The sequence below is a fragment of the Crinia signifera genome, chromosome 8 (assembly GCF_055691185.1).
Source record: "Crinia signifera chromosome 8, ASM5569118v1, whole genome shotgun sequence".
Classification (NCBI taxonomy): Eukaryota; Metazoa; Chordata; class Amphibia; order Anura; family Myobatrachidae; genus Crinia; species Crinia signifera.
The window spans coordinates 4,051,308-4,070,863 of record NC_139224.1 but is presented as its reverse complement, the minus strand read 5'-3'; the positions used below and the strand labels follow the sequence as shown (position 1 = coordinate 4,070,863).

Sequence of the window (19,556 nt, the reverse complement as noted above, 5' to 3'; positions counted from 1 at the left end):
AGGTTTGGGTAACGCACTAGAGGGGAGGGTTCGGCTGCGGGGCGGGGTTAGGAAGGTTCGGGTTAGACACCAGAGGGGAGGGTTTGGCTGCAGGGCGGGGTTAGGAAGGTTCGGGTTAGACACCAGAGGGGAGGGTTCGGCTGCGGGGCGGGGTTAGGAAGGTTCGGGTTAGACACCAGAGGGGAGGGTTAGGCTGCGTGGCGGGGTTAGGCAGCGGGACAGGAAGGTTTGGGTAACGCACTAGAGGGGAGGGTTAGGCTGCGGGGGGGGGGGGGGGGGAGGGGTTTAGGAGGGGGACTCCTTTAATCGAGATGCCAGTGTCAGTTTTCTGCCCACGGTACCCTGTATGTATGTCATTTGCTGGAAATAGGGACTAAGTCTAGCAGGGAGGAGGGAGAAGAGGAGGTAGATTGAGTGGAGAGGAGTGGCTGGACTTAGGGGATACGGTCGGTTGGTCAACCTAAAGATGGACGACCGTTGTGTCATCAACTGCAAGGTCGACAGGGGTCTAGGTGGACATGGAACAAGGTCGACACAAGCATTAGGTCGACATGGTGTAGGTCCACAGTCAAAAGGAAGACATGGGTTTTTTCACTGTTTTTTAAGCCGACATGTGTCGACAGGCGGTATTTCATACTCTACCATCCACTAGGGTGTGATAGGAGAACCAGAGAGTGTGCCGAGCGCAGCGAGGGGAAGCGGTGCACTTAATCCATTGTCCATGTCGAACAGTGAAAAACCCCATGTCGACCTTTTGACTGTCGACCTAGACCATATCGACCTAATGCTTGTGTCGACCAATTGTCACGCCGACCTTTTACCCCCCTTCTGGGTCCCATATCAGCCGGTATATATACACTGATAGAGGGGTAATTATCTGTTCCCTACTGAGGCCATTAACACCTAGTAATCCTCAGCCACAGTCATTGTCCAGTAATACATCAGTAACAGAGATCCGCGGCCTGGGTCAATGTATAAATGCCTCAAGTAGTATCAGTCAGTGCTGGTGTATCAGACACAGTACCTGATAAATCCCGTGGTCCAAGTTGATGGTGATGACGTAACGCGTGTCACGCCCACTACGCACATCGCGCAACTCCAGCTGAAGGTCATGCCACCTCCCATCATTCACCTCCATATGATCCAATAGGAGGGCAGAGGTTCTGCTGGTGCCACGGGTGACTGAGAAGGAGACCAAGCCCGAAGTCAGCTGTGGGTACAGAACCGGGACATTAGCGAGAGAACGTACTATAGGTAATAGATGCTGAGTTCTCAGTAGTCACAAAGCACCTCACGCCCCTGTGATGTCACCGTCTACAATCTCTGCTCGCTTGTGTGCTGATAGGCTGCATACTCAGTGAGGTCACTGCTCACTTGTGTGCTGATAGGCTGCATACTCAGTGAGGTCAGTGCTCGCTTGTGTGCTGATAGGCTGCATACTCAGTGAGGTCACTGCTCGCTTGTGTGCTGATAGGCTGCATACTCAGTGAGGTCAGTGCTCGCTTGTGTGCGGATAGGCTGCATACTAAGTGAGGTCACTGCTCGCTTGTGTACCGATAGGCTGCTTACTCAGTGAGATCACTGCTCGCTTGTGTGCTGATAGGCTGCATACTCAGTGAGGTCACTGTTCGCTTGTGTGCTGATAGGCTGCATACTCAGTGAGGTCACTGCTCGCTTGTGTGCTGATAGACTGCATACTCAGTGAGGTCACTGCTCGCTTGTGTACCAATAGGCTGCATACTCAGTGAGGTCACTGCTCGCTTGTGTGCTGATAGGCTGCATACTCAGTGAGGTCACTGCTCGCTTGTGTACCGATAGGCTGCTTACTCAGTGAGATCACTGCTCGCTTGTGTGCTGATAGGCTGCATACTCAGTGAGGTCACTGCTCGCTTGTGTGCTGATAGGCTGCTTACTCAGTAAGGTCACTGCTCGCTTGTGTGCTGATAGGCTGCATACTCAGTGAGGTCACTGCTCGCTTGTGTGCTGATAGGCTGCATACTCAGTGAGGTCACTGCTCGCTTGTGTGCTGATAGGCTGCTTACTCAGTAAGGTCACTGCTCGCTTGTGTGCTGATAGGCTGCATACTCAGTGAGGTCAATGCTCGCTTGTGTGCTGATAGGCTGCATACTCAGTGAGGTCACTGCTCGCTTGTGTGCTGATAGGCTGCTTACTCAGTGAGGTCACTGCTCGCTTGTGTGCTGATAGGCTGCTTACTCAGTGAGGTCACTGCTCGCTTGTGTGCTGATAGGCTGCATACTCAGTGAGGTCACTGCTCGCTTGTGTACTGATAGGCTGCATACTCAGTGAGGTCACTGCTCGCTTGTGTACTGATAGGCTGCATTCCCAGTAAGGTCACTACTCGCTTGTGTGCTGATAGGCTGCATACTCAGTAAGGTCACTGCTCGCTTGTGTGCTGATAGGCTGCATACTCAGTAAGGTCACTGCTCGCTTGTGTACTGATAGGCTGCATACTCAGTGAGGTCACTGCTCGCTTGTGTACTGATAGGCTGAAGACTCAGTAAGGTTACTGCTCGCTTGTGTACTGATAGGCTGCATTCCCAGTGAGGTCACTGCTCGCTTGTGTACTGATAGGCTGCATACTCAGTAAGGTCACTGCTCGCTTGTGTACTGATAGGCTGCATACTCAGTGAGGTCACTGCTCGCTTGTGTACTGATAGGCTGCATACTCAGTAAGGTCACTGCTCGCTTGTGTGCTGATAGGCTGCATACTCAGTGAGGTCACTGCTCGCTTGTGTGCTGATAGGCTGCATTCCCAGTGAGGTCACTGCTCGCTTGTGTACTGATAGGCTGCATACTCAGTAAGGTCACTGCTCGCTTGTGTACTGATAGGCTGCATACTCAGTGAGGTCACTGCTCGCTTGTGTACTGATAGGCTGCATACTCAGTAAGGTCACTGCTCGCTTGTGTGCTGATAGGCTGCATACTTAGTGAGGTCACTGCTCGCTTGTGTGCTGATAGGCTGCATACTCAGTGAGGTCACTGCTCGCTTGTGTGCTGATAGGCTGCATACTCAGTGAGGTCACTGCTCGCTTGTGTGCTGATAGGCTGCACACTTAGTGAGGTCACTGCTCGCTTGTGTGCTGATAGGCTGCATACTCAGTGAGGTCAGTGCTCGCTTGTGTGCGGATAGGCTGCATACTCAGTGAGGTCACTGCTCGCTTGTGTACCGATAGGCTGCTTACTCAGTGAGATCACTGCTCGCTTGTGTGCCGATAGGCTGCATACTCAGTGAGGTCACTGCTCGCTTGTGTGCTGATAGGCTGCATACTCAGTGAGGTCACTGCTCGCTTGTGTGCTGATAGGCTGCATACTCAGTGAGGTCACTGCTCGCTTGTGTGCTGATAGGCTGCATACTCAGTGAGGTCACTGCTCGCTTGTGTGCTGATAGGCTGCATACTCAGTGAGGTCACTGCTCGCTTGTGTGCTGATAGGCTGCATACTCAGTGAGGTCACTGCTCGCTTGTGTCCTGATAGGCTGCATACTCAGTGAGGTAACTGCTCGCTTGTGTGCTGATAGGCTGCATACTCAGTGAGGTCACTGCTCGCTTGTGTACTGATAGGCTGCATACTCAGTGAGGTCACTGCTCGCTTGTGTACTGATAGGCTGTATACTCAGTGAGGTCACTGCTCGCTTGTGTACTGATAGGCTGCATACTCAGTAAGGTCACTGCTCGCTTGTGTGCTGATAGGCTGCATACTCAGTGAGGTCACTGCTCGCTTGTGTGCTGATAGGCTGCATACTCAGTAAGGTCACTGCTCGCTTGTGTGCTGATAGGCTGCATACTCAGTGAGGTCACTGCTCGCTTGTGTGCTGATAGGCTGCATACTCAGTGAGGTCACTGCTCGCTTGTGTGCTGATAGGCTGCATACTCAGTGAGGTCACTGCTCGCTTGTGTGCTGATAGGCTGCATACTCAGTGAGGTCACTGCTCGCTTGTGTGCTGATAGGCTGCATACTCAGTAAGGTCACTGCTCGCTTGTGTGCTGATAGGCTGCATACTCAGTGAGGTCACTGCTCGCTTGTGTGCTGATATGCTAATTTAAGCATCCACATAAGGCTGTAAGTACTGAACGTGCCTGGCACAGGATGGTGGTATACTGCCCAGCGTGTGCCTGCAGCAGCACCCCCTCAGCCCGACGTGTCCTGAATGACAGCCCCATGAACCAGGGGATGGATATCTTCACTTCATTTTTGAAGTCCCAGGAAAGGATTCCACTTCCGTTGAAATGATGGGGATGGTGCATCGCTGCGAGGAGGAAATGACAGTTAGTCACTGAGGGGTAGATTTATCCAACCTGCTGACAACTGGAGCTGTTGCCCATAGCAACCATATTCTAGCTATCACTGTATAGACTGTACTAGATAACTGATCATACTGACATAGGGTGAGAAAGCCCACAAGGATAGCATACAGTGGACAATACAAGGCTTGGCTATAAAGCAAGTAAATCCCAAATTCCACTGCCCAATGATAGTGCTGGGATTATGGAGACCCGTAAATTCCACTACCCAATGATAGTGCTGGGATTATGGAGACCTGGAAATTCCACTACCCAATGACAGTGCTGGGATTATGGAGACCTGTAAATTCCACTATCCAATGATAGTGCTGGGATTATGGAGACCTGGAAATTCCACTATCCAATGATAGTGCTGGGATTATGGAGACCTGGAAATTCCACTATCCAATGATAGTGCCGGGATTATGGAGACCCGTAAATTCCACTACCCAATGACAGTGCTGGGATTATGGAGACCTGTAAATTCCACTACCCAATGACAGTGCTGGGATTATGGAGACCTGGAAATTCCACTACCCAATGACAGTGCTGGGATTATGGAGACCTGTAAATTCCACTATCCAATGATAGTGCTGGGATTATGGAGACCTGTAAATTCCACTATCCAATGATAGTGCCGGGATTATGGAGACCTGTAAATTCCACTATCCAATGATAGTGCCGGGATTATGGAGACCTGTAAATTCCACTATCCAATGATAGTGCTGGGATTATGGAGACCCGTAAATTCCACTACCCAATGATAGTGCTGGGATTATGGAGACCTGTTAATTCCACTATCCAATGATAGTGCTGGGATTATGGAGACCCGTAAATTCCACTACCCAATGACAGTACTGGGATTATGGAGACCTGGAAATTCCACTATCCAATGATAGTGCTGGGATTATGGAGACATGTAATTCCACTACCCAATGATAGTGCTGGGATTATGGATACATGTAATTCCACTACCAATGATAGTGCTGGGATTATGGAGACCCGCAAATTCCACTACACAATGATAGTGCTGGGATTATGGGGACATGTAAATTCCACTACACAATGATAGTGCCGGGATTATGGGGACCTGTAAATTCCACTATCCAATGATAGTGCTGGGATTATGGAGACCTGTAAATTCCACTATCCAATGATAGTGCTGGGATTATGGAGACCTGGAAATTTCACTACCCAATGATAGTGCTGGGATTATGGAGACCCGTAAATTCCACTACCCAATGACAGTGCTGGGATTATGGGGACCTGTAAATTCCACTATCCAATGATAGTGCCGGGATTATGGGGACCTGTAAATTCCACTATCCAATGATAGTGCCGAGATTATGGGGACCTGTAAATTCCACTATCCAATGATAGTGCCGAGATTATGGAGACCCGCAAATTCCACTACACAATGATAGTGCTGGGATTATGGGGACCTGTAAATTCCACTACACAATGATAGTGCCGGGATTATGGGGACCTGTAAATTCCACTATCCAATGATAGTGCCGAGATTATGGAGACCCGCAAATTCCACTATCCAATGATAGTGCTGGGATTATGGAGACATGATATTCCACTACCCAATGATAGTGCTGGGATTATGGAGACATGATATTCCACTACCCAATGATAGTGCTGGGATTATGGAGACATGATATTCCACTACCCAATGATAGTGCTGGGATTATGGAGACATGATATTCCACTACCCAATGATAGTGCTGGGATTATGGAGACCTGTAAATTCCACTACACAATGACAGTGCTGGGATTATGGGGACCTGTAAATTCCACTACCCAATGACAGTGCTGGGAATATGGAGACCCGTAAATTCCACTACCCAATGACAGTGCTGGGAATATGGAGACCTGTAAATTCCACTATCCAATGACAGTGCTGAGATTATGGAGACCCGTAAATTTCACTACCCAATGACAGTGCTGGGATTATGGAGACCCGTTTATTAAATCTTCACCTGATTGTTCTGTTTCCAGCCCCTAGAGGGCAGCACTCTCCTATATTTCTCCTCTCTGTCCTCGCACGCCAGAGTTCTCATGGACATGTGACGCACAGACAGGAAACCGCTTTATTTCACTTATAATCTATCTCTCTAATTAACTCGTCATTTTGCTGTTATACTTAGAGAATCATTTGTGTAAATCAGACTTTTTGGAGTCAATTTACTAAAATGGGAGTTCTATTGAAGATGGGATGTTGCCCATAGCAACCAACCAGATTCTATTTCTTATTTATTTAGCATCAAGAGGATAATAGATAGAATCTGATTGGTTGCTATGGACAACATCCGCGCAGATCTCAGCTTGTATACTTGTACTCACCAACCCTGCAGTCCTTGCCGCCAAACCCCAGGGGACAGTCGCATGTGTAGGTTCCCCAGCCCGATGAGCAGTTGCCCCCATTCTTACATGGGTTGGAGTCACACAGTGGTTGCTTGGCATGGCACCCTGGCAGAGAGAGAGAGAGAGCGTGTAAGGGATGATGCCCTGGGCATGGCACCCTGGCAGAGAGAGAGAGAGAGCGTGTAAGGGATGATGCCCTGGGCATGGCACCCTGGCAGAGAGAGAGAGAGAGCGTGTAAGGGATGATGCCCTGGGCATGGCACCCTGGCAGAGAGAGAGAGAGAGCGTGTAAGGGATGATGCCCTGGGCATGGCACCCTGGCAGAGAGAGAGAGAGAGCGTGTAAGGGATGATGCCCTGGGCATGGCACCCTGGCAGAGAGAGAGAGAGAGCGTGTAAGGGATGATGCCCTGGGCATGGCACCCTGGCAGAGAGAGAGAGAGAGCGTGTAAGGGATGATGCCCTGGGCATGGCACCCTGGCAGAGAGAGAGCGTGTAAGGGATGATGCCCTGGGCATGGCACCCTGGCAGAGAGAGAGAGAGCGTGTAAGGGATGATGCCCTGGGCATGGCACCCTGGCAGAGAGAGAGCGTGTAAGGGATGATGCCCTGGGCATGGCACCCTGGCAGAGAGAGAGAGAGAGCGTGTAAGGGATGATGCCCTGGGCATGGCACCCTGGCAGAGAGAGAGAGCGTGTAAGGGATGATGCCCTGGGCATGGCACCCTGGCAGAGAGAGAGAGAGAGCGTGTAAGGGATGATGCCCTGGGCATGGCACCCTGGCAGAGAGAGAGCGTGTAAGGGATGATGCCCTGGGCATGGCACCCTGGCAGAGAGAGAGAGAGCGTGTAAGGGATGATGCCCTGGGCATGGCACCCTGGCAGAGAGAGAGCGTGTAAGGGATGATGCCCTGGGCATGGCACCCTGGCAGAGAGAGAGAGAGAGCGTGTAAGGGATGATGCCCTGGGCATGGCACCCTGGCAGAGAGAGAGCGTGTAAGGGATGATGCCCTGGGCATGGCACCCTGGCAGAGAGAGAGAGAGCGTGTAAGGGATGATGCCCTGGGCATGGCACCCTGGCAGAGAGAGAGCGTGTAAGGGATGATGCCCTGGGCATGGCACCCTGGCAGAGAGAGAGAGAGAGCGTGTAAGGGATGATGCCCTGGGCATGGCACCCTGGCAGAGAGAGAGAGAGCGTGTAAGGGATGATGCCCTGGGCATGGCACCCTGGCAGAGAGAGAGAGAGAGCGTGTAAGGGATGATGCCCTGGGCATGGCACCCTGGCAGAGAGAGAGCGTGTAAGGGATGATGCCCTGGGCATGGCACCCTGGCAGAGAGAGAGAGAGCGTGTAAGGGATGATGCCCTGGGCATGGCACCCTGGCAGAGAGAGAGCGTGTAAGGGATGATGCCCTGGGCATGGCACCCTGGCAGAGAGAGAGAGAGAGCGTGTAAGGGATGATGCCCTGGGCATGGCACCCTGGCAGAGAGAGAGCGTGTAAGGGATGATGCCCTGGGCATGGCACCCTGGCAGAGAGAGAGAGAGCGTGTAAGGGATGATGCCCTGGGCATGGCACCCTGGCAGAGAGAGAGCGTGTAAGGGATGATGCCCTGGGCATGGCACCCTGGCAGAGAGAGAGAGAGAGCGTGTAAGGGATGATGCCCTGGGCATGGCACCCTGGCAGAGAGAGGGAGAGAGCGTGTAAGGGATGATGCCCTGGGCATGGCACCCTGGCAGAGAGAGAGAGAGCGTGTAAGGGATGATGCCCTGGGCATGGCACATAGCTGCATAAAGTTACAAAGGGAGAGAACACTATATGGCAGAATCCTGCATCTATAAGGGCGGATCAGGGGCAAACAGGGGGGGGTTAGAGCAATTGTCACCAGCCCATGAAGGACGCAGCAGACTTGGTTGGAAGATCTGATGCCACTGGGCACGTGCAGCTGCTCCATTCCGCCCTTTATGCTGCGTGTAATGTCGCCTAGCCATGCGGTGAGGAAGGGGGTTCCTGGTAACTGGAACCCCCCCACGCGTACGTGCGCATTTGCCTATGCAGATGATGGTATCCGTTCATAAGCAATAATCAAGGAGATGGCGGTGTGCGTCCTACCTGCTGATGTCCCGTTATTCGCTATATACGAGGCCAGGTCCACCTTCTTACTGTCGATGTACAGGTCCTTCATGCAGCCGATGAACTCTCTGTGTGTGACCGGGAAGTTCTCGGGAAGATTGGGGACACCACCCAGGAGCAGGGGCCCTGTGAGGTCCAAAGATCTGCAAAATGAAAAACAGCTGAAGCGTGCAGATCAACTCTACTGGGTCACCCATGATGCTATGACGCGCTGGTAATTGGTTCTGTAGCCGCATAGATTTCTGTACAGATGATCAGTAATCAAGCTGCAAGACTTTTATCTTGTACAGGTCACCTCTCACCTGTTCTGTTGGCGAGGGTGCTACTGTACAACTGTGTAGTACCCAGAGGGGGCTGGCATTTACAGAACTGGACCAGTACTCAGTACACTTAATTATGTCATTGTCTCCTGAAGAACTGATAGTGCCTCAATGATGTCACTAGCTACCGAAGAACTGATAGTGCCTCAATGATATCACTAGCTCCTTATGAACTGATAGTGCCTCAATGATGTCACTAGCTCCTGAAGAACTGATAGTGCCTCAATGATGTCACTGTCTCCTGAAGAACTGATAGTGCCTCAATGATGTCACTAGCTCCTGAAGAACTGAGTGCCTCAATGATGTCACTGGTTCCTAGGGAGCTGATAGTGCCTCAATGATGTCACTAGCTCCTGATGAACTGATAGTGCCTCAATGATGTCACTAGCTCCTGATGAACTGATAGTGCCTCAATGATGTCACTAGTTCCTATTGAACTGATAGTGCCTCAATCATGTCACTGGCTCCTGAAGAACTGATAGTGCCTCAATGATGTCACTGGTTCCTAGGGAGCTGATAGTGCCTCAATGATGTCACTAGCTCCTTATGAACTGATAGTGCCTCAATGATGTCACTGTCTCCTGAAGAACTGATAGTGCCTCAATGATGTCACTAGCTCCTGAAGAACTGAGTGCCTCAATGATGTCACTGGTTCCTAGGGAGCTGATAGTGCCTCAATGATGTCACTAGCTCCTGAAGAACTGAGTGCCTCAATGATGTCACTGTCTCCTGAAGAACTGATAGTGCCTCAATGATGTCACTAGCTCCTGAAGAACTGAGTGCCTCAATGATGTCACTGGTTCCTAGGGAGCTGATAGTGCCTCAATGATGTCACTAGCTCCTGATGAACTGATAGTGCCTCAATGATGTCACTAGCTCCTGATGAACTGATAGTGCCTCAATGATGTCACTAGTTCCTATTGAACTGATAGTGCCTCAATCATGTCACTGGCTCCTGAAGAACTGATAGTGCCTCAATGATGTCACTGGTTCCTAGGGAGCTGATAGTGCCTCAATGATGTCACTAGCTCCTATTGAACTGATAGTGCCTCAATGATGTCACTGGCTCCTAGGGAGCTGATAGCGTAATCAATGTCTCCAAGTGAACTTATAGGATGTATTGGTAAAATCCCTGCTGCTACTGCAAGTGGGTGACTGTCAGGCTGTAATAGCCAGTGGCACAGAGAAGGCCTACTCACTTTTTGGAACTGGATTGCACCCCTTCCGCTGCGCATGTATAGTTCCCAATCTCACTGCCAAATTTCAGGGCCACAGAAATGTCACAATCATCCACCGCCAGCACGGCCACCTTCTCCTTGGACGGTCCCTGAGCTACTCCCATAGATCCAGTCTTTGGCTGTACAGAAGGGTTCAGCAAAATATTAACCAAAAATAAACAAATTGTAATAATAATAAAATAAAAATAAATAATGTTTATGCATACGGACAACAATTGTGTCAATGAACAACACCAGAATACTGACAATACATTTTACTGTTATATTAAGGCATACGCACAAATTACATACGCACAAATGGTGTGTCGATATTTTGGTGTAAAATGCTGACACAGTGATCATGTCAACATATCAAAACATTGGCATTAACGAATGTAAACATATTCATGACAGCATAGCACTGATTTCGACATTTAGAACATATCAACATTCTATTGCCGACATTGTGACTGTTGACATTCTGACCTTTCATGCGTCCGATATTACATTTGGGGGGCTGATTCCTGCCATTCCGTAAATAAGATGAGATAATGAATCCAGATGTTGGATCAGAGAGTGTAAAGCAAAAGGGAGATTGGCGGTAAAATGGGCATCGGTCATTGGATCGACCCAATTTAGGACAAAGTGTACTCGGTCGACACAAAAAAAAAATTGAAAAAATCATGGCAACCTTTTGACGTTCAACCTTGCCTTTGTCGACCTGACCTAATGCTTGTGTCGACCTTAGCCATGTCAACCTTCAGTGGTCAACCCAATGCAATGCAGTGGTCAACCCGGGGTGGGGGGGGGGGGGGGGGGGGTGGGCCTGGCATCTGGTAATTAATTCATGTGTAACTTTTTCTTTTCTATACCTAGAGCAAGAAAACATTTAATAATTGCTCGTTTGATAAAGAATCATCAATATTGGGGCTATAAAGGTGGAATTAAAGGGCAATAAGAACCACCAATCGGTGGTCACTCTCAGACTGCCACTGTACCCCTGCCCTCCACCACCGCTATATGTCCTCTGTAGGACTCCGTGTACAGGTCATTCTCACCTTGTTGTAGTAGCGAAGCTGGATGCTATGCCACTTCCCGTCACTGACACCCCCGGGAATAAATGGGGTCACCAGGGTGCTGGATTCACCTTGAAATCACAATGGAAAAAATGGACATTAAAGATTTCAATTGCTTAAGCAGCCTTCATCTGTCGCACAGCATCAATATGGAAGGTGAAACGGCTTCATTGTGTCCTGGCCGTGCCCATTGCCCCATCACCCCTCTGACAGATGTCCTCACTGCTGAGGTTGCTAAACCCATTTCTCCAGCATCCATCAAGCTAAGAGTGAGGTGTAATTAATGGAAGAGAGCAGCGTGTATCTTGGAGAGTGGAATAATGCTCATTAATGATGCAGGCAGCAGACATGGAACCACAATCCTAGCGCCTGATACAATAGCTATTAAGCGGTTAGGAAAACGTACAGTCTGCCGGCTGCCTGCTCCGCGTCTCCCCTGTCACACTGAGGACAGGTGCAAGAAGATTTACGGCAGCGGTTACTGAATGTAAAGGGGCTATCAATCTAGTGAGCAGGGATCCTACCATCAAAACCGTGTAAGCCAGACCTGTGTCCCTGATAGTAATGTCCCACTTATTGTCAGGTTAATAAAACACATATCCAGCGGCGGCTGCAGAGGGGGGGCTGCAGCACGGTTCAAAATTCCAAAAGGAGAGGAACACCAACTACAGTTGAGGCAGTTGGTGACAGTTGGTGTGTGTGGCTGCATAATTTGAATTTGTAACTGTGCTGCAGCCCCTCCTCAGAAGCCTCCCCTGCACATTATCTGTCACGGCCTCCTGGTGGGCCGCTGACTGCCCTCCTCAGAAGCCTCCCCTCCACATATCTGTCACGGCCTCCTGGTGGGCCGCTGACTGCCCTCCTCAGAAGCCACCCCTGCACATATCTGTCACGGCCTCCTGGTGGGCCGCTGACTGCCCTCCTCAGAAGCCTCCTCTGCACATATCTGTCACGGCCTCCTGGTGGGCCGCTGACTGCCCTCCTCAGAAGTCTCCCCTCCACATATCTGTCACGGCCTCCTGGTGGGCCGCTGACTGCCCTCCTCAGAAGCCACCCCTCCACATATCTGTCACGGCCTCCTGGTGGGCCGCTGACTCCCCTCCTCAGAAGCCTCCCCTCCACATATCTGTCACGGCCTCCTGGTGGGCCGCTGACTGCCCTCCTCAGAAGCCTCCCCTGCACATATCTGTCACGGCCTCCTGGTGGGCCGCTGACTGCCCTCCTCAGAAGTCTCCCCTCCACATATCTGTCACGGCCTCCTGGTGGGCCGCTGACTGCCCTCCTCAGAAGCCTCCCCTGCACATATCTGTCACGGCCTCCTGGTGGGCCGCTGACTGCCCTCCTCAGAAGCCTCCCCTGCACATATCTGTCACGGCCTCCTGGTGGGCCGCTGACTGCCCTCCTCAGAAGCCTCCCCTGCACTTATCTGTCACGGCCTCCTGGTGGGCCTCTGACTGCCCTCCTCAGAAGCCTCCCCTGCACATATCTGTCACGGCCTCCTGGTGGGCCGCTGACTGCCCTCCTCAGAAGCCTCCCCTCCACATATCTGTCACGGCCTCCTGGTGGGCCGCTGACTGCCCTCCTCAGAAGCCACCCCTGCACATATCTGTCACGGCCTCCTGGTGGGCCGCTGACTGCCCTCCTCAGAAGCCACCCCAGCACATTATCTGTCACGGCCTCCTGGTGGGCCGCTGACTGCCCTCCTTTAGAAGCCTCCCCTGCACATATCTGTCACGGCCTCCGGGTGGGCCGTTGACTCCCCTCCTCAGAAGCCTCCCCTGCACATTATCTGTCACGGCCTCCTGGTGGGCCGCTGACTGCCCTCCTCAGAAGCCACCCCAGCACATTATCTGTCACGGCCTCCTGGTGGGCCGCTGACTGCCCTCCTCAGAAGCCTCCCCTCCACATATCTGTCACGGCATATTGGTGGGCCGCTGACTGCCCTCTTCAGAAGCCACCCCAGCACATTATCTGTCACGGCCTCCTGGTGGGCCGCTGACTGCCCTCCTCAGAAGCCTCCCCTCCACATATCTGTCACGGCCTCCTGGTGGGCCGCTGACTGCCCTCCTCAGAAGCCTCCGCTGCATATATCTGTCACGGCCTCCTGGTGGGCCGCTGACTGCCCTCCTCAGAAGCCACCCCTGCACATATCTGTCACGGCCTCCTGGTGGGCCGCTGACTGCCCTCCTCAGAAGCCTCCCCTGCACATATCTGTCACGGCCTCCTGGTGGGCCGCTGACTGCCCTCCTCAGAAGCCTCCCCTGCACATATCTGTCACAGCCTCCTGGTGGGCCGCTGACTGCCCTTCTCAGAAGCCTCCCCTGCACATTATCTGTCACGGCCTCCTGGTGGGCCGCTGACTGCCCTCCTCAGAAGCCTCCCCTGCACATATCTGTCACGGCCTCCTGGTGGGCTGCAGACTGCCCTCCTCAGAAGCCTCCCCTCCACATATCTGTCACGGCCTCCTGGTGGGCCGCTGACTGCCCTCCTCAGAAGCCTCCCCTGCACATTATCTGTCATGGCCTCCTGGTGGACCGCTGACTGCCCTCCTCAGAAGCCTCCCCTGCACATATCTGTCACGGCCTCCTGGTGGGCCGCTGACTGCCCTCCTCAGAAGCCACCCCTGCACACATCTGTCACGGCCTCCTGGTGGGCCAATACCGCAGTCAGCACTTTGGACGGTGTTCGCAGTCAGTGTAATATCTCTGACACCGGACTAGTAGCAAAAATCTTAATGAAACCATGGGATATATTTATATGCGATCCAGAGGGGATTCGGCACAGATGAGCAAGGAAGGTGTATTCCTCTGGACTGTAAAACCGGGGATAGATTCCCGGTGATCCGTTATATAGTATCTACACGCCGCTGTCTGATATAGTCTTCCTGGTCCTGGCTGCGCAGTTCCACCAGACTCCACGGGTGGTCGAGGAGTGGAACTATCGTGACCCTCTGATGCTGAGTCTTTGGACACAAATCGCAGATGCCGACAGAAGAAGTCTTTATTCTAGACCCCTCCTGCAGCATTACCATGTTAGTTGTACAGTACTACACTTACTACTACTGCAATACCATACAACTATGAACCAGGCCCATTGTGATCATAGTGGTGACGCGAATAAACGATGACACGATGCACAAGTCAACAAGTTCTATGTCAATATAACATCCTGAACCTATGTGAAATACTTTTCTTCAATACACGTTCACTTCTAAAGCGCAGGAAATAAGAATGGACGACGCATTTAAGGTTCACACAAAGAAGCCCTGCTAGTTCATTTAGAAAAATAGGGACTATTTCAGAGACCATTATTTAAAATCTGGGACAGTCCCTGATAATTGGGGACAGTTGGTAACAGTGCAAAGTTGGGAATTCAATCTGCTGCCAACGCTCATCGCGCTGTCACATTCTGCCTAAAGCCAGTGGCTGCAGTATTTAAATGAGATGCAAATGAGGCATTCAGCAGCACCCTAACGATGTAAGAAGAACGATGGCTTGTGGTGGAGAAGGTAAAAAGGATAATTACAGCAGCTCATCTGCTCCTTTAGCTACTAGTAATAATTCTCAATCGTTCTAATGCTGAAATTACATTATTAGCAAACTGTAGTGGAAATCAAATGAATTATCTGACCTTTACTTGTGGCCATTAAATTAGTTCTGTATATGAGTCGGTTGTCAATTAGCGAATGTTACATCTGTACCAAAGGTTCGTGACCTTCCTAATATTAGTGAACTACAGGTGGCAGCATGCCTCTGAAAAGTTACTTGAGATATATATACACATATACAGTAGCTGTATACATTGCTGTTGCCTGACCCGGGCACATGCTATACCAAATTAAAGCACTTGGTCCATAGATGTGCGGAATCTGTAATTGGTTGCTATGTTTTAGAGTTACGTGGCACCTAGCCCACATTACACTGTTACATCATAGTTACCTCCCCTCCTGCATTCTGCAGGAGACTCCCTGACATAGCAGCAATCTCCCTCTCTCCCTCATTAGTCTAGCAATCTCCCTCATGTCACCTAGCCCACACTACACTGTTACATAATAGTTACCTCCCCTCCTGCATTCTGCAGGAGACTCCCTGACATAGCAGCAATCTCCCTCTCTCCTTCATTAGTCTAGCAATCTCCCTCATGTCACCTAGCCCACACTACACTGTTACATCATAGTTACCTCCCCTCCTGCATTCTGCAGGAGACTCCCTGACATAGCAGCAATCTCCCTCTCTTCCTTATTAGTCTAGCAATCTCCCTTATGTCACCTAGCCCACATTACACTGTTATATCATAGTTACCTTCCCTCCTGCATTCTGCAGGAGACTCCCTGACATAGCAGCAATCTCCCTCTCTTCCTCATTAGTCTAGCAATCTCCCTCATGTCACCTAGCCCACATTACACTGTTACATCATAGTTACCTCCCCTCCTGCATTCTGCAGGAGACTCTCTGACATAGCAGCAATCTCCCTCTCTTCCTCATTAGTCTAGCAATCTCCCTCATGTCACCTAGCCTACATTACACTGTTACATCATAGTTACCTCCCCTCCTGCATTCTGCAGGAGACTCCCTGACATAGCAGCAATCTCCCTCTCTTCCTCATTAGTCTAGCAATCTCCCTCATGTCACCTAGCCCACATTACACTGTTACATTTTTGGGGAAAAAGGAATGAGAGATAGATACATTTACATTGAATCATCAGCACCATTTCCCAGCACATTACCAAGTATAGTATCTCTTACTAACTGCTTTGGGCTCATCTACATTTGGATATAAGTCATTTTACAAGATTCCCCTCAGATGTAGCAGTACACACCCACGCTTCTAGGTGCCACGTTCACAATCTCTCCATATATGGAACTAGACACTCCCTTTGGGTGTAGCATGACACGCCCCCTCAATGGGACCCTGTGCAAAATTCTACTACCAACTATAATTTCCCTGCAACTAGTTTTCAAAAGTAGGCAAGTGTGATGTAGCTACCCACTAAGCAGGGATACTACGGAGTACCGACTCCTCAGGTAGCGAAAATAGGTCAAATATTCTGCCTAGCAATCTTTGAAACCGGGCACATCAGCTAAAATGTATATATATATATCTAATATGTAAGACAAACCTGTGGAATATTTCAGCTGCACTTGTCCATCGTTAACCTCCACTGCGATGAAGTCATGTTTCTCATTCAGTCGTCCATTGTAAAACAGGAGACCGTTCCTCTCTTTAGTGGCAAATCTAAAAAGGGTGATGCAATCAAAGCCAAATTATTATATGATGTCATAACCTCTAACACAACAATACTGGGCTGATAACAAGACACTCCCACACCCAACCCACCATTCAGCTAACACCCTGATTATATATATATATATATATATATACCCTGGTCATATCACATCTCATGCTTGTTATAATGGTCTCCAGCGATCCTAACATACAGTATTGGGACAGTCTCTGATCCAAAGTCCTTCCCTCTGTCCGAATGTGCATGGACTGAGAGGCCAACTCACAATATCAGTATATCACTGCTGCATCACTCATGAGTTACTAGCTGGAGTACCCACCTCTGCTCGGGTGGAAGTTGGTGATAACGGAAGTCGGTTACTTAGGGATTTGGGATTTTGGTAATATCTGTATATAAGGTGAAGGGTAATATGAAGCTTGTCTATGAGTAAATCTATAATGGTACACAGTACACATGTGCCGTGATTTTCTGACCAATAGCTATTGAGGCGACCATGCACGTCACTGACAACTTTCCCAGAGCGGTGCGCTGGACCGATCCCCGCGGAACGACAAACACAGCTCTGTTAAGACCGATCAGTCACTGATGAGGCTGGTACACCTGTTGCTGCTGCAGAGCCCCTTCTAAAGCCATGTTGAGACCAATTGGCTGCTATTGAGGGGGTTTCCTGTTGTGGCCAACTTGCCAAGAGCAAGCGAATCCCTGCAAAGCCCCAGTCACAGCTCCCTGATAACCAATCAACTTATCCCGCTTTCAGACAGCGGCTGTCGAATAACCCAGCATTTACTGGCAATTAACCGGCATTTGAAGCATCGGGTTATTCGGCTGCCGCTATCAGACCCCCCTTCACACAGGAGAGCAAATCTCCAGGTCTGTGTGAAAGGGTCGGTCCTTAAACTCCGAGTCTCCAACCCTGGTCATTTTGCAGGTTCGGAGACCCGGAGTTTAAGATCCGGATCCACCCTTTCACACAGGAAAAGGACCCGTGTATTTAATGAAATTCCCGGGTGGAACTGCTTCACCCGGGAATTTTATTTTCTGTATGAAAGGGGTATTAGCCTGATACCTGCCTTGGAAAATGACCTACACAATGGTGAAACATGCATCGCAATCGGTTTAGTGGTCCCAGAATTTATCTCAATCAGACAAACAAACAGACGTTCTGCTTTATAAGATGTATAGAAACAGACGTTCTCCTTTATAAGATGTATAGAAACAGACGTTCTCCTTTATAAGATGTATAGAAACAGACATTCTCCTTTATAAGATGTATAGAAACAGACATTTCCAATGATACACTCACGTCGTAAGTAGGGCAGCACTAAGAACCCAGCGTCTAGCGCTCAGCAAATGTGTCTCTAACGTTATGTCTCACCTACAACCAGTTTATGTTTCATTCTTCATTAATTATTTTACTTCTTTTTTTAAAAAAGAGTCACCTGTGATGCCACAGTGAGAAAGACTACACAACATTAAGAAAAGACCACCGTTTTCCGTGAATGAGTGAAACAAAGCGTCTCTTTATTTTACGTTGATTCATTTAATGACGAAGCCGGCGGATGTTGAGGTGTTCGATGCTGATATGCAGTAATCAAGCGGTAAGTCAGCCATTACGGATAAACTGCTCGCGTCGGAACGGCCTCGGAAGCTCTGCTTCTATAAAGATTTCAGAACAATTTTCACTCCAGGGAAAATCTGTTCAGATGAGAGGTATAAAACCGGGGATGTCAAAATCTGTCTTTGGAGATTGCATTTAGGTGGGGAGACAGATTGACCTTTGGTGGAAATGTTCCCCTATGGAGATTAAGCAGTAAGACACCGACAAGAAATGAATGTTTGTTCTTTAACCTGAAATGTTCTGTACTGCTTAACCGCTCCGACCTCCTATTATCACCAACCTCATTTCCCCGCGTCGTCTCCTAAAGTAGATGTTTTAATGGCCTCCGTTAAGAGGGTCAAATGGTTTAACAGCGTTATTACCAGTTATAAATATCTAAGCTGGAAAAATATAAATGCTCAATTTGACCTTGAATGTGTCAAAGATATCACTAGTACCTTTCACCTGTCAGACATTCCTGCTAATGGACACGACCGCGGCAGGCCACCAACACTTCTGTCTAGGTGGCTGCAAATCGGAGCGCGCTCATCAGTATCGGAGTAAGGAGTAGGTGCAAAGGGTGCCATTGCTATGGCCCTAGACCCAACTTATATAGTTACCAAGCATTGGAGAGAGGTAAAGTGGAGAGATAAAGTACCAGCCAATCAGCTCATTGCTGTCATTTTTCAAAACACAGCCTCTAACATGGCAGTTAGGAGCAGTACTCCATCCACTTTATACACTTCCTTAGCATCATTTTGTGGGAGGGGAAGGTTAGGGTTAAACTGTGGGATGGGGAGTTTAGGGTTAGGCTGGGGGAGGGGTGGGTTAGAGGTAGGATTAGGGGTAGGGAGTAAAGATTTATCTTGATTTGTTGGGATTCTGGCTGCCAGGATTTTGAATCCAACGCAGACTGGTTTTTGGTGATGTATATTGTGAACTAGGGCACTATGACTGTATGGTACAAATAATGAACTAGGGCACTATAACTGTATGGTACAAATAATGAATTAGGGCACTATAACTGTATGGTACAAATAATGAACTAGGGCACTATAACTGTATGGTACAAATAATGAATTAGGGCACTATAACTGTATGGTACAAATAATGAACTAGGGCACTATGACTGTATGGTACAAATAATGAATTAGGGCACTATAACTGTATGGTACAAATAATGAATTAGGGCACTATAACTGTATGGTACAAATAACGAATTAGGGCACTATAACTGTATGGTACAAATAATGAACTAGGGCACTATAACTGTATGGTACAAATAATGAATTATAACACTATAA

At 49.5% G+C, this 19,556-nt stretch overlaps 1 protein-coding gene across 4 annotated transcripts in view; it reads right to left on the bottom strand.

Annotated features, from left to right (window-relative positions):
* The window catches only part of CELSR3 (cadherin EGF LAG seven-pass G-type receptor 3), a 151,410-nt gene that overhangs the window by 57,956 nt on the left and 73,898 nt on the right, over positions 1 to 19,556 (bottom strand). For all 4 annotated transcript variants that reach the window (XM_083155599.1, XM_083155601.1, XM_083155602.1 and 1 more), the window contains exons 4-10: positions 16,530 to 16,645; positions 11,393 to 11,481; positions 10,317 to 10,474; positions 8,777 to 8,940; positions 6,651 to 6,776; positions 4,098 to 4,267; positions 1,025 to 1,210 (exon numbers count right to left, since the gene is read on the bottom strand). In XM_083155599.1, coding sequence (XP_083011725.1) covers positions 1,025 to 1,210; positions 4,098 to 4,267; positions 6,651 to 6,776; positions 8,777 to 8,940; positions 10,317 to 10,474; positions 11,393 to 11,481; positions 16,530 to 16,645 — 1,009 coding nt within the window. The remainder of the gene's footprint in view (positions 1 to 1,024; positions 1,211 to 4,097; positions 4,268 to 6,650; positions 6,777 to 8,776; positions 8,941 to 10,316; positions 10,475 to 11,392; positions 11,482 to 16,529; positions 16,646 to 19,556) is intronic.